Below are 13,809 nucleotides of genomic sequence, written 5' to 3'. Positions count from 1 at the left end.
GCAGGAGGAAATAAAAATGCAGTTCCAGTTTTGGGTTTGAGGGTACCATCACAGAAGGAAATAGAAATCCAATTCTGTACAACTTTCAGTGATGGCATAGTCTCTAATACAAACCTTGCCTAGTAATATTAGTGCTTCCCTTACAATTGGGATACACTTAGAGCCATTTGTGTACTGTTGCTTCATATTTCTTTTCTTGATACAGCTCCTCTGTGCCCCTTTTAAACCTGTACCAAAATATAAAGGTATTTTTTCTTGTTCAGGAGCCTGTTTACTAAAGTTTAGTGCATGCTAATGGACATTAGCATGTGCTAAATGCCATGTTATCCAGATGCTTAAAATAGGGTGCATGCTAAGCTTTAATAAAATGGTCCCTAAAAAAATTGCCTGACAACTTAAAACAAATACTAGTTTCTACTTTGAGACTTGAGTGCCATTTTTAGCACTCTAATCTGGTTCCAGGAAGGTTTCTTTCTACCAAATGGTTAGTACAGAGGGCTGAGAACCTGGGGAACAGGGTTCAATTCCTACTGCAGCTCCTTGAGACTCTGGTCAGTCATTTAACTCTCCATTGCTCCAGGTACAAATGAAGTACCTGTATATAATATGTAAACTATTTTGATTGTAACCATAGAAGGTGGTATATCAAGTCCCACCCACTTTCCCTCTGTCTTGTGTCTACTGTATATGAGATGAACACATACTACAATATATGCACAAAACTTGCTTTATAAAGTTTGCTTTCTAGTGTATCAAGCATTTAGAAACTCAACATTGCTGACTGATCTTTAAATTCACATGATGAGGATTTAACTTATCCTCCTTTGTTTGGTATTGAATTCACCATTTCAAAAATGTTATTCATCCTATATGGTCCTCAAAGTTTATTAAATGATTTTCTATTTACAGGTCAAAGTCATGGACCTCCAACACCACCTACTACTCCAAAGACTGAACTGCAGGCAGGAAAAGCTGAGTCCAAGCGGGAAGTCCGATCCTTAGGGGAAGGGGGGAAACCTCATATTGATTTTGGCAATGTGGATATTGGGGAGATTAGCCATGAAGTAATGTCTAACATGGAGACTTTTGATGTTAATGAGTTTGACCAATACTTGCCACCAAATGGCCATGCAGGTCACCCTAGCCACGTTGGGGGTTATGCAACCAGTTATGGCATTGGAAGTGCTTTGGCAGCAGCCAGTGGACATTCTGCTTGGATTTCCAAGCAACAGGGTGTTTCTTTGGCTACATCATCAGTGGACTCCAAAGCACAAGTGAAAACAGAAAGCTCAGCTCCCAGTCATTATTCTGAACAGCCTTCCACTTCTCAGATATCCTACACGTCACTTGGTCTCCCACACTATGGATCAGCCTTTCCACCCATTTCTAGGCCCCAGTTTGACTACTCTGACCACCAGCCCTCTGGATCCTACTATGGTCACTCCAGTCAAGCCTCAAGCCTTTACTCAGCATTTTCTTACATGGGGCCTTCACAACGTCCACTTTACACCACTATATCTGATCCTCCAACAGTGGCTCAATCACATAGTCCCACACATTGGGAACAACCTGTTTATACAACTCTGACCAGGCCATGAAAGTCTAATGCAACTAGGAACCCCAGAGCTCTAAAATCTGTAGCCAACAATGCAAGCTCCTTGATAATTTATTTTCCTTGACTTTGCTGGTTTAACCACCTAGTAGTGACTCCAAAGGGCTTAGAATGGTATTGGTTTCCTCTTATTGGTGAGAATAACTCCAGTGATATCTTGGCAAATTAGGATAATTCCAATGGCTACAGACCAAGTGACAGGTCAGTTCCTGGTATCTGTCACCTGGCTTTATTCAGTCCAATGACTCTGTTCATCACTGGAAGTCCTGAAGGTCCATTTAGGAGTGGATTCCTGTTGACAAAATATCTTGGCTCTTTCAATTGCCACCACTTCTGCACGACTTGCAAACAAAAAGACTGAAATGCTTGTGGTCTCCATTATTATCCTGATAGGAAAATATAAACTAAGAGAAAAGGACCCGAATACATCATATTATTATTCTCATATTATTGTCTTTTCTGGTTTTGTATCACAAATTTCTTCTTTATCTTCCCATTCCATTCTGACCAGCTGGCAGCATGCATATGACTACTGTGGGTCTTGGGGGAGGGCAAAACTAGTTGCCTTATATGAGGAATCCTTGATTACACTGTATGTTATTTACATATCTACCACCTTGTAAATCTTCCTTTATAAGGACATAGCATTATTACTATTGCATAGCTAAGAAGTTGCTCAGTTTTACTATGGGGGTAGTCATGCATTTTATACTGTGATCAATAGCCCATACTAGAAGTATGATAGGATTCATCTAACAACTTCCTAAAATGACTTTCTCTCCAGGAACTGCTAGTGAGAGAGAGAGAGAGAGAGAGAGAGAGACAGGAATACAGTTACAAGGCTCACCATAAATCCAGATCACCTTACATCAAAACATTGTTTCTGTTCTAATGCAGGTATACAGTGTTACCAGGATAGTAACCATTTTTCAGAAAAAAATTAATTTGTGAAATTAGACCAAATGTAACTTGGAGTATTTGCTCTGCTTCTGAAAACTTCTGCCTTTAGTATATGTATTAACATGAAGTTCAAAATGTCAAACCATGAAGTGACAACTCAGCTCTCCATCCTTCCAAATAAAAGCAATACCTATGGTTATTGAATCATATTTGTGTGTTATGAGATACCACATAAGGCCAATATTACTACTGTTGTTGTTACCATTTTGCTGTGGTCTGCACTTTCCAAATCTTATCTGCTCTCTGCTGGACACCACTGGGTCATGGAACAAAACCCCCTAGAGCTCAGTTTACAATAGCTCAAGGTAAAATTGAAAGAGTCATTAGTCTGACACATTGCCAAATAACATCTATTAATGTGTTTTGTTTATGAAAGTGACTTCTACCCCTATACCCAGTCCAAAGGATGCACATGTCTAATACAGCAGTATAAGTTTATTAAAAAAACGTTGTTCATCTAGGTTAAAGTTTTGCTGCAAATTTTAACAGAACTCATTGAAAATCTGTAGCCTGGTTGTTCTGCTTCATGTAAACAACATATCTGCAAGTAAATTTTCATTCCATTCTATATACCATTTTCTTTGTGGGATTTCTAAGCCTTCTTTCCCCATTGAGAAAAGATGACCATGCATTTCAGAATGCTTTGGGATAGGAATAAAATAGAAAGAGAGCAGAATGGACTAGTGTTTCAGTAGCCATCTGGTTACTGTAGATGATTTATAATAAATCCTAGTCTTTAATTTGATTACAGCTGTGCTTAAAAAATATTCTGCTCAAAGTACATAAGAACATAAGAGTAGATATACTGGGTCAGACCAATGGTCCATCCAGCCCAGTACCCCGTTTTTCCAAACAGTGGCCAAGCCAGGTCACAAGTACCTGGCAGAAAGCCAAATTGTGGCAACACTCCATACTACAAATCCCACGGCAAGCAGTTGCTTCCCATGTACCGTATAATATTTGAAAAGTATATAGGGTGCATTTCAGTTGTTTGTATAAAACAGACTATGTTTTATAAATATTTAAATTTATTTAAACAGTTTCTTTTAAACTCATTGGATCCTTAGGGAGCAGTCATCTTTGCAAATGTTATCAAGAACTATATCATATACCAATATGGAAAAACTAATTTCCAGAATGTGTGATATCATTTATGATGCTCCTATCAACATGGCAACCTGCAAGGGAGTTGATTAGAGAACTTCAACCATAACAAGCTTTACTTTTTAATTACTAATCTGAGTATGAATGCCTGAACCACTGTCCGGTAAGTGGTAAGTATTCCTTAGGGACTGGTGGTGAGACCTGTTTTTGTGTTTAGTCTGTTTTAGCCTCTTTCTGTTTTCTCTATGATGTAACATCATTATTATCTTTGTAAATAGCCTGATTCTTTACATGTTGTTAGTGTTCAAGTTCCTTTAACTATGTATAAAGTTATTGAATAATAAAATTAAGGTTCACAATTATAACTGGTAGCTGGATTGTTTATTAATTTTAGTCTTGCATTCTGACAGTTAATTGAGGGCTTTCCGTGAAATCAAAGGAGCAGAATACATGGAACAGAGAAAGCTAGTTCACTTCCACATTCTTTTGGATATTATACTGACCTTAAACTCCTAAATTACTGTACTTCCAATGTAAGACAGGCCTGTCTTTCAACATGGGGCTATGTTCAGAAACAGTAGATAAAGAAGAGCCTAATATCAAACCATTTTGCATGACTATTGTCAGTTTATTCTCAACAAAAACCCAAACTATTCCTTAAGGGTTTTCCAGGGAGCAAAGTTTGGAACTGCATTTGCTAATAAGCACAAGCAAGTCTTAGGACCTAAAAGTAAAATTTTATGACAAAAACTAAGGGCTTGATATTCATAGGGTTATGTTCTTAACTTTGAGAGTTACACATCTAGATTGGTCTCCTTGAAAACTGATTAGGGCTGAGCTCCTAAATTTATATTTAACATTTTACTAAACACCTAAATTAGGAGCATAAAAAGTGGGTGGCAACAGGGGCTGATTTAGGGTGGGGGAAAAATGAGCACCAGAGTACTGATTTTTCACACCAGCTCATAAACCTACATAAATGAATGGTGATCCTACATTTATTTATTTATTTATTGCATTTGTACCCCACATTATCCCACTTTTCTGCAGGCTCAATTTATAAGCATAAAGCACTGATATATTTATTTATGCATTCTTGTATCCCACTGTTATCCAAAACCAAGATGCATTGTTGACTTGAAGCAGTTCAAAGGAAGGCAATGAAAATGGTATAGAGTTTGCACCAAAAGACATAGGAGAAGTGACTAGAAGACCTGAATATGTATACCTTAGAGGCAGGAGCGTAGTCAGACCTGGCATTTCGGATAGGCCCCGAGTTAACCTGGATGGGCCCTTCCCGTTCCCACCTCCATCCCCATATATACATACAGTTTCTTTAAACCTTTCCCTCCACCACGCTATCATCATATCTCTTCCCCCCCACCACTTAGATTCTGCCCACCTCTCTCTGAAACCCTGCCCTTCTCAGTCTACCTCCAAGCCATTGCCAGTGGCAATTCCTGTAAACAACCTGCACCTGTCCTGAAGGTTTCCCTCTACCGCATCATCACAAGTTAAGAAACAGAAGGTGATATCATCGAGGGTGGGACATAGTAGACGGAAGCCTACAGGGCTGGCGCAGGTCGCCTAAAGGAATTGCTGCAGACGACAGCTCAAAGGTAGACCAAGGGGGGGAGCAGAGAGAGATGGGCAGCTGCCATGAGACAGAGAGAGAGAGAGAGATAGAGAGGAGTGAGGCACCACCAATGAGGTGTTTTGGGGGCCATTATACTGGGTGGGCCTGAGGCAAGAATGAGTGGGCCTGTACCCACCCAGGCCCACCCTTTGCTACACCACTGCTTAGAGGAAAGGAGGTATAAGGGAGATATGATACGGACATATAATACTTGAAAGGAATTAACATACAAACATCTTTTCAAGAATTGGGGAAATGGTAAAACTAGATGACAAGAATTGATGTTGCAGGGTTGTAGACTTAGGAGTAACATCAGGAAATACTTTTTGACAGAGAGTGTGGTCGATGACTTGAATGCCCTCCTGGGGGAGGTGATGAAATTTAAAAAGGTGTGAGATAAACAGAGGTGATCTCCATTTAGACAAAGGATGGTATAAAAACAAACCTTAAATGGCCTCATGGATGTTGATGTGTTCAATGATGCTTAGATTACAACTCCAGCTGGTCTGTGTCCCGTATATGGCAAGACAGATCATGATGTGTTGGAGTGGGCTTAGACGGTAACTCCAGTAGTTGGAATATTTGGGACATAAGGCAAAGAAAGATCAGGTTTGAGTATATACATAGGCAGTGGAATGGAGTGGGCTACTGGGGCCATGAACCCATCAATATTTTGCTCAACACAACATCAGCAAGTAGAGAACTTGGGAGTGGGGCAAGACATTGATTTGTCTGGAGTGTCCCTGAGTATATGTATTTTATACCATATTCATTGTAGTTGTTTGTTTTTTTAATTGTTTTTATTTAAGTTTTTTTGAGATACATAATAATGAAAGATATTCAGCAGAGAAACTTAATTATAAAACATGAAAAACATGAAGAATATGAAAAAACAGTTGCGCAATGAAACGTGATCATAAGGACATATACAGGTTTTGAAGATTACTAATTAATTAACAATGGATAAGAAAGCATCATGGGGCCCTTTTACTAAGCTGCACTAGTGCGAGGCTTTCCTGCACGCTGAGGCCACTTTTAGTGCAGCTGTAGAATGGCCACATTTCCCATTTCAATTAATGGCCACGTGCTAATTTCCCCATTAGCGAGTGACCATTAACACAGGAGCACTTACCGATACACTTATCAACACCTATTTTCTAGGTGGTAAGGGCTCCCGTGCTAATCATGCATTAATCGGTTAGTGCACTTCAATGTAGCTGTGTTAACTGATTAGTCAGAACATACCTACTCTCTGCCCCCAAATATGCCTCCAGAACTATAAAATAAAAAGTATTTTTTAGCATGTGAGACCTGCATGCTGATCCAAAAACTACTGCAGGATGCCTGAGCATGCTTTGTGGTAGCGGTTTTTAACCTGTAATAAGCACGCATTAATACGGCAGCTTGGTAAAAGAGACCTCACCTTTTTTCCACTTGTGATTATGACAACTATTTAATGGAAATTTGTGTTCCATACTACTTTCATATTTCCTATACATAAGAACCCAATTCCATCACATATAAATAGATATATTAATATTGTCTTTCCAATGATTGATCACCAATTTTAGAGCAATAGAAATTAGAAAATAAAATAAAACTTTATCGTCACCAGAGAAGGAATGGACTAAGATTATAGATTTCCAAATAAATATGTGATAAGGATTCTTTAAAGCAAGGGTGGAGCCAGCCCTCCAATTTTGGGGGTGCCAAGGAGTAGACTGGGGGGGGCAACGCATTCCTCTCTACTCCTTCCCGCTCCCTGGTGCATGCACATGCGTACGTGCATTAACCATACACTTCCTGGTGGGAATTCCGAGGCCCAATCTGCCAAATAAATACAATTCCTGAGCCGCTCCCGTCCTCCTTGCACTGCTTCCTTCCTGCAGATGTCGGCAGTGTGCCTTCAACTGCCAATACTGAGATTTCTCGCACATGCATGAGTGAGAAGTCCCATCATCGGCGGCTGAAGACATGCTGATGATGTCTGCAAGAAAGAAATAGAATGAGAGGAAAGGGTGGAGGCATTGTATTTATTTGGCTGGGGGGGGGGGGTTTGCATCCCCACCAGCAAAGGTAAAGGGTTGCTGCAGTTCTGGAGGAGGCCTGAGCCCAAAGTGGGGGTCCCCAGGGCCCTTCCCCTTTGGCTATGCCACTGCTTTAAAGTGTAATCTATCAAGAGTGTTCTTCTAGACATCCACCCAGAAGGACCAAAGGTTATTGCATTCAAATAAAAGATGAGTAAGAGTGCCATGCTCTTTTTGGCATAGATCATTAGTAGATAATACACTCTTTAAGCTTTCAATAAAGTGCATGCAGAGTGATGCTGAAGAAAAACGAATGATTGAGTAATCAAAGATGACAATGAAGATCTTGGATCATGAAGCCAAAAAATTCACCATTGCTCTTCTGTTAAAGATATGTCAGTGTACTTTTCACAAACTTTTTGTGTACCTAGATTAAAATTCCTTTTACTTAGTTGAAACAACATAGTAAATGATAGAAGATAAAGACCTATACGGTCCATCCAGTCTGCCCAACAAGATAAACTCATTTTACATGGTATGTGATACTTTATATGTATACCTGAGTTTGATTTTTCCTTGCCTTTCTCAGGGCACAGGCAGTAAAAGTCTGCCCAGCACTGTTCTTGAACTTTCCATATCTATTCAGTTACGATCAGGGCTTAGACCATAGAAGTCTGTCCAACACTGGTTTTGCTTCCCAATTACCGGCATTGCCACCCAATCTCTGCTAAGATTCCGTAGATCCATTCCTTCTAAACAGGATTCCTTTGTGTTTATCCCATGCATATTTGAATTCCATTATCGTTTTCATCTCTGCCACCTCCCGCGGGAGGGCATTCCACGTATCTATCACCCTTTCCGTGAAAAAATACTTCCTAATATTACTCCTGAGTCTGCCCCCCTTCAACCTCAATTCATGTCCTGTAGTTCTACACCTTCCCATCTCCGGAAAGGTAAAATTAGTCCTTACCTGATAATTTTCTTTCCATTAGTCCCAACAGATCAATCCAGAGACGTGTGGGTTATGTCCCTCTACCAGCAGGTGGAGACAGAGAGAACTTCAGAGGTTTACTATATGTGGTCATGTGCAGCCACCTTAACTTCAGTATTGTCGATACCAAAGCAGTGGATGACGAAAGAGGAAGTCCACTCCTGCCTGAATAAAGCCCATGCGAGCTCCTCAACCTCTCCTGCAGGAGGGTAACAGAAGGTTTCCTTTATGTTTGATTTGTTTTGTTTTTTCTGGGTTTTTTTTTTGTTGTTGTTGTAGCCAAAAATCAAATGAAGGAATCTGATGAAACTGAGGCAACTAGAAGAAAACACTCAACCCAGAACAACAAAGGGCAGGCCTCTGGATTGATCTGTTGGGACTAATGGAAAAAATATTATCAGGTAAGGACTAATTTTACCTTCCATAGCATCCCACAGATCAATACAGAGACTTGTGGGATGTACCAAAGCAGTCCTCAAGTGGGGCGGGGTACTACAACCTCAGTAGACTGCAGCAATGCTCCACAGGTCACGGTTACATGCACTGCCACGTCAAATCTGGAATGCCTAGTGCTGCCACGTCAAGCCTGAAAAGCCTGGCAAGGGAAGGACAGCAGATCAAGTAGGCAATCTACAAAAGCCATCCACAGCAGGACAGACGACCAAGTGGCCGAACTGCAAAGGGCAGCCATGAAAGCCAGACGGAACTCGAAAAAGGAAGTCAACTGCGCTCTGGAAGGAAGTGCTGCCACCTGAACTGGGAGAGACTGTCCCATACAGAGGCCAGCTGAAGAAATTGCTTCTCTCAGCCAACGGCCACTGCGGTTCTTGAAGCCAGATCCCTTTTCTTGTGACCAACCAGAGGACAGCATGAAGGTATGCTGGGAGGCATTTCTGCTCAGCAGGTCAGGAATCTGATGATCCTACCACAGTGTGGGTGTTTCGTAAGGAGTTGCCACCTTCCTATATACCTAAGGCTCTCCAGGTTCTGAATATGTCTGCTTCCGATCCTGCCACCGCTGCATCTGCTAATCTTAAAATGGTGAGCACTAGAAGACCGCTACAGTCTTTAGCAGTGCATAAGGCTATGTAGGAACTCACTTCTGCTCAGTGGGTCATTCCAGGCACTGCCCCACTATGCAGAGGTGTAGCTAGGTGGGGTGCAAGGAGAGTAGTTGGCCCCCTAAAGATTTTTTGAATAAAATGGTGCTTATGCGAAACAGCTCTTCAGCTTCACACTGACACCTATTCTACAAAAGGTGTGCTCCTCCTGACATCAAAACTGCTATGCCCACATCTGCCAGTGTGGATTTGAAAAGGGCATTACCTTCCTATGGTCCTGAGCAAAGCAAGAAGCAAAGAGTTGACCAACGGAACTCACTGGTCACTTCCAAATAGTATAGGAGTATATGGTGAACATCCAAGAAGCGGGAAGAGAAAAAGGTGGAATGGGATGAAAGACAGAAACCACCATATGCAGAAAAGACAGGACTGTGCGCCCCATCACCAGTAGAAATCCAGAGGATCTCAAATGGATGAAGTTGGGAGTTCTGAGACCTGCCTGGACTGGATTGCTAAAGAAAACTAGGCTGCCCTGGACGATAGTCCTGGTGTTGTAAAGTTAAGGACAAGCCTGATCCGACTGAGAAGAACTTGTAGACATGTCCTTAGGAAGATGCTGAGTCTATAAGTCACCCAGATCTTCCACCAACTTCATGGAGTCCTCAAACAATAGTTGCCCTGAAAAGGGAGCTGAACCAGCCATCGTTAGAAGCTGCATTTACCACCCAGCAGCGCAACCACGTCAAATGACAGGATGTGAATGCCAAAAATGTCTGCTTATTTGACGCCCAAAACAAATCATAGAAGAAAACTGGCAACTAAGCTGGCCTCGACTCTGCATCTGGCAAGTGAGGAGGTCGACTACCTTTTGGAAGGGATCCGAAATCTGTTGTCTTTTTATCGACTTACTGTTGTTCTTTTCCATGAAGCATGGGCGGGACATGAGCAGTGCTCCCACTTACATGCATATTGTCAGTTGTGCACGTCCCTGCTGCATCTATGCTGATTAAGTCTAATCTAATCTGAAATTTGTACACCGCACTAATCCCAGTGCGAGGTTCACAAAACAAGAGACTCAAAAACATGAGGAATTATAAAATTTCAAAAAGTTAAGATATCCTAAAATTTATCAAATAAAAAAGATTTTAGTTTCCTACATAATTGTATATAATTCACCTCTAGTCGAATGTACAAAGGGAGTGCGTTTCAGATAGTAACTGCCCAAAAAGGAAACAGGGCCTCAAATTAGTGCTTTAGCCATACACCATTAAATACAGGAAGTTTTAGTAAAAGCCTGTCACGCAACTGGGAGGAGGTGAAGAAAGAATCTGAAAAAGATTGAATAAGCAATTCCGAAGTACTACCATATAAAACATGAAAAATCATACAGTTTTAAAAACAATACACACCTTAAGAGGATGCCAGTGAAGTTATCTAGGATATTGAGAAACGGTATCATATTTTTTCAGGTGAAAGACCAGTTGCACCACCGTATTTTGTATCAGCTGAAATTTATATAAAAGTTTGGCATTCAATCTAACACAGAGAAAGTTACAATAGTCCAAATGGGACAGCGCTAACATTTGGACCAATATTGCAAAATGTGACTCAAAAAAATAAGACCTGAGCAGGCGGAGTTGTTGCATGTGATAGAATGTTCGTCTCCACAGATTATTGATTTGTGATTCAAAAGTAAGCAAAGAATCTAATATCACTCCTAAAACCCAGGTTTCTTTGTCCACTTTTAAACTTTTACCACTTGCCAGTAGTATAGTAGCAGGGATCATAGGAGCCACCTTTTTTAAGTTATTGGGGGTGCTAACCCCAGTGGACATAACCCCTCCCTGGACACATACAAGGAATTTATTCAATATTGGGGGTGCTCAAGCACCCACAGCAGCCACAGAGTCGGCTCCTATGGCAGGGATAGTCTGCAAAGAGTTAGAAAACCAGAGCACTTTGGTCTTAGTTGGATTTAATTTAAGCATGTTTTCTACAGCCCATTGCTGAATCTTATCCATACAACAAGAAACGAACATAAATGTGTCATGCAGAGTAGAACATACTGGCACTAGCATTAAAATATCATCTGCATAGGAAAACAAACGCTCTCTATCATTAAGAAGGATGGAACCAAGAGAGCTCATAAAAAAGATTGTACATCATGGGCAACAGTGGGGAGCCCTGAGGCACTCCACAATCAGAGCAACAACTCTTAGACTATGCACCACTTTTCCAAACACTATACAATCAATTACATAAAAATTCTCTAAACCAATTCAGGACAGGACCCATTAAGCCATGTTTACTCAATTTCATCTACAGTAATCCATGGTCTACAGAGTCAAAAGTGGCAGAGATATTATCAGTTATCAATGATAGTAAAAGGAATTCAGTACTATGTTGAATTCTAAAACCAAACTTTGATGAATGTAAACATGAGTGTCATTCTGTATAGTAAGATAATTGCTTACTAATAAATGTCTCTAACAGTTTGGGAAATAAAGAAATCCTTGCTATAGGCCTAAAGCTGGAGGTAAGAGACAGGTGTCCTATAATTTAGGTATGGGGGTGAGTGCTATGTGGCCCATCTCTAAAGGAAGCTTTCCTGAAATTGAGAGATTATTAAAGAAAGTTACAAGACATAATATTATACTGGGCAGATAATTAGTTAGCAAATAGGAAGGGCACATGTCCAGTACAGTTTGTAAGTTTAGACAATAAAGAACTAATGTCTTCCTGTTTGACTGTTTTTACTTGATTAAGTATTGGAAGATTCATCCATTTGCCTTACTGTTTGACTGGTATAACTGCAGGTGCATACATGTCAGCAGGCTGATATTAGGTTACACTAGTATTCTAAGGTAATAAGAAAATAAAATAAAACACAACAAAGAAAATAAAAGACGATTATACCTTTTTTATTGGACTAGCATAATACATTTTTATGAGCTTTCAAATGTTTTTGTGTTTTACAGATATATTCAGATATATGTCATCATTTGCTCATTTCTGAATTTCTGATCTAAAGAAGGGTTACCTTTGAAAGCTCATAAAAAATATATTAAGTTAGTCCAATAAAAAAGGAATCATCTTATTTCATTTTCTTTGTTTTATTTCTATTTATTGCCTTTAAAAGTGGAGTAACACAGCTACCCTACCACTAGTATTCTATAATAGAATCTTAGTGCCCAGATGCCATTAGAAAATAGGCTCTCACTGTATGTATTTATTTATTACATTTGTATCCCACATTTTCCCACCTATTTGCAGGCTCAATGTGGCTTACATAATACCGTAAAGGCGATCGCCAAGTCCAGTATGGAAAAAAATACAATTTGATATAGGGTTGGGTAAGATTAGTATATTCAGGTACATAGGGATCGAAGATAGGAAGGAATATGTGGAGGGGCATTTTTGAACGGGGCCGGCCATCTCTGAGGACGGCGCCGCGAAGGGACGGGGTCGACCGTATTTTCGAACGACATGGCCAGCCATCTTTCGTTTCGATAATACGGTTGGGGCCGGCCACATGTCAGAGATGGCCAGGTTTGAGATGGCCGGCCTCGGTTTTTGCCGATAATGGAAACCGAGGCCGGCCATCGCATTTGTACTGCACTGGTCCCCCTGACATGCCAGGGCACCCTAGGGAGCACTTCTAAAAATTAAAAATGAAACACATTAAAATAGCTCCCAGGTGCATAGCTCCCTTACCTTGGGTGCTGAGCCCCCCAAATCCCCCCCAAACCCACTCCCCACAATTCTACACAATTATCATAGCCCTTATGGGTGAAGGGGGGCACTTACATGTGGGTACAGTGGGTTTTGGGGGGGTTTGGAAGGCTCCCATTTAACACCACAACTGTAACAGGTAGGGGGGATAGGCCTGGGTCCACCTGCCTGAAATGCACTGCACCCACTAAAAACTGCTCCAGGGACCAGCATACTGCTGTCAGGGAGCTGGGTATGACATTTGAGGCTGGCATAGAGGCTGGCAAAAAAAGTTTTTAAAGTTGTTTTTTTGAGAGTGCTATGGAGTTAGTGACTACTAGGGGAGTCAGGGGAGGTCATCCCCGATTCCCTCCAGTGGTCATCTGGTCAGTTCAGGCACTTTTTTGGGACTTGGACCTGAAAAAAAAAGGGACCAAGTCAGCCAAATGCTCGTCAGGGCCGGCTTTCTTTTTTCCATGATTGGGCGAAGCCGGCCATCTTGTACCACGCCCCCATCCCGCCTTCTGTACCCTGCTGACACGCCCCCTTGAAGTTTGGCCGGCTCTACGACGGACTGCAGTTGAGGCTGGCCAAAATCGGCTTTCGATTATGCCGATTTCACCAGCCTTGAGAGATGGCTGGCCATCTCCCAATTTGTGTCGGAATATTGCCGGCCTTCTCTTTCGAAAATAAGCTGGATAGTGTCC

At 41.1% G+C, this 13,809-nt stretch overlaps 1 protein-coding gene across 1 annotated transcript in view; it reads left to right on the top strand.

Moving 5' to 3' along the window:
* Nucleotides 1-2,992, top strand: part of SOX10 (SRY-box transcription factor 10) — a 41,764-nt gene extending 38,772 nt beyond the window's left edge. Inside the window, exon 4 of the mRNA XM_030208205.1 lies at nucleotides 910-2,992. Within this exon, the coding sequence (XP_030064065.1) occupies nucleotides 910-1,598 (689 nt within the window). The 3' untranslated portion in view covers nucleotides 1,599-2,992. The remainder of the gene's footprint in view (nucleotides 1-909) is intronic.
* The last annotated feature ends 10,817 nt before the right edge of the window (nucleotides 2,993-13,809 follow it).

The sequence above is a fragment of the Microcaecilia unicolor genome, chromosome 1, assembly GCF_901765095.1.
Source record: "Microcaecilia unicolor chromosome 1, aMicUni1.1, whole genome shotgun sequence".
In the NCBI taxonomy this organism is placed as follows: Eukaryota; Metazoa; Chordata; class Amphibia; order Gymnophiona; family Siphonopidae; genus Microcaecilia; species Microcaecilia unicolor.
Note: the sequence above shows the minus strand (reverse complement) of the source record. Positions and strands in the feature narration are given on the sequence as shown.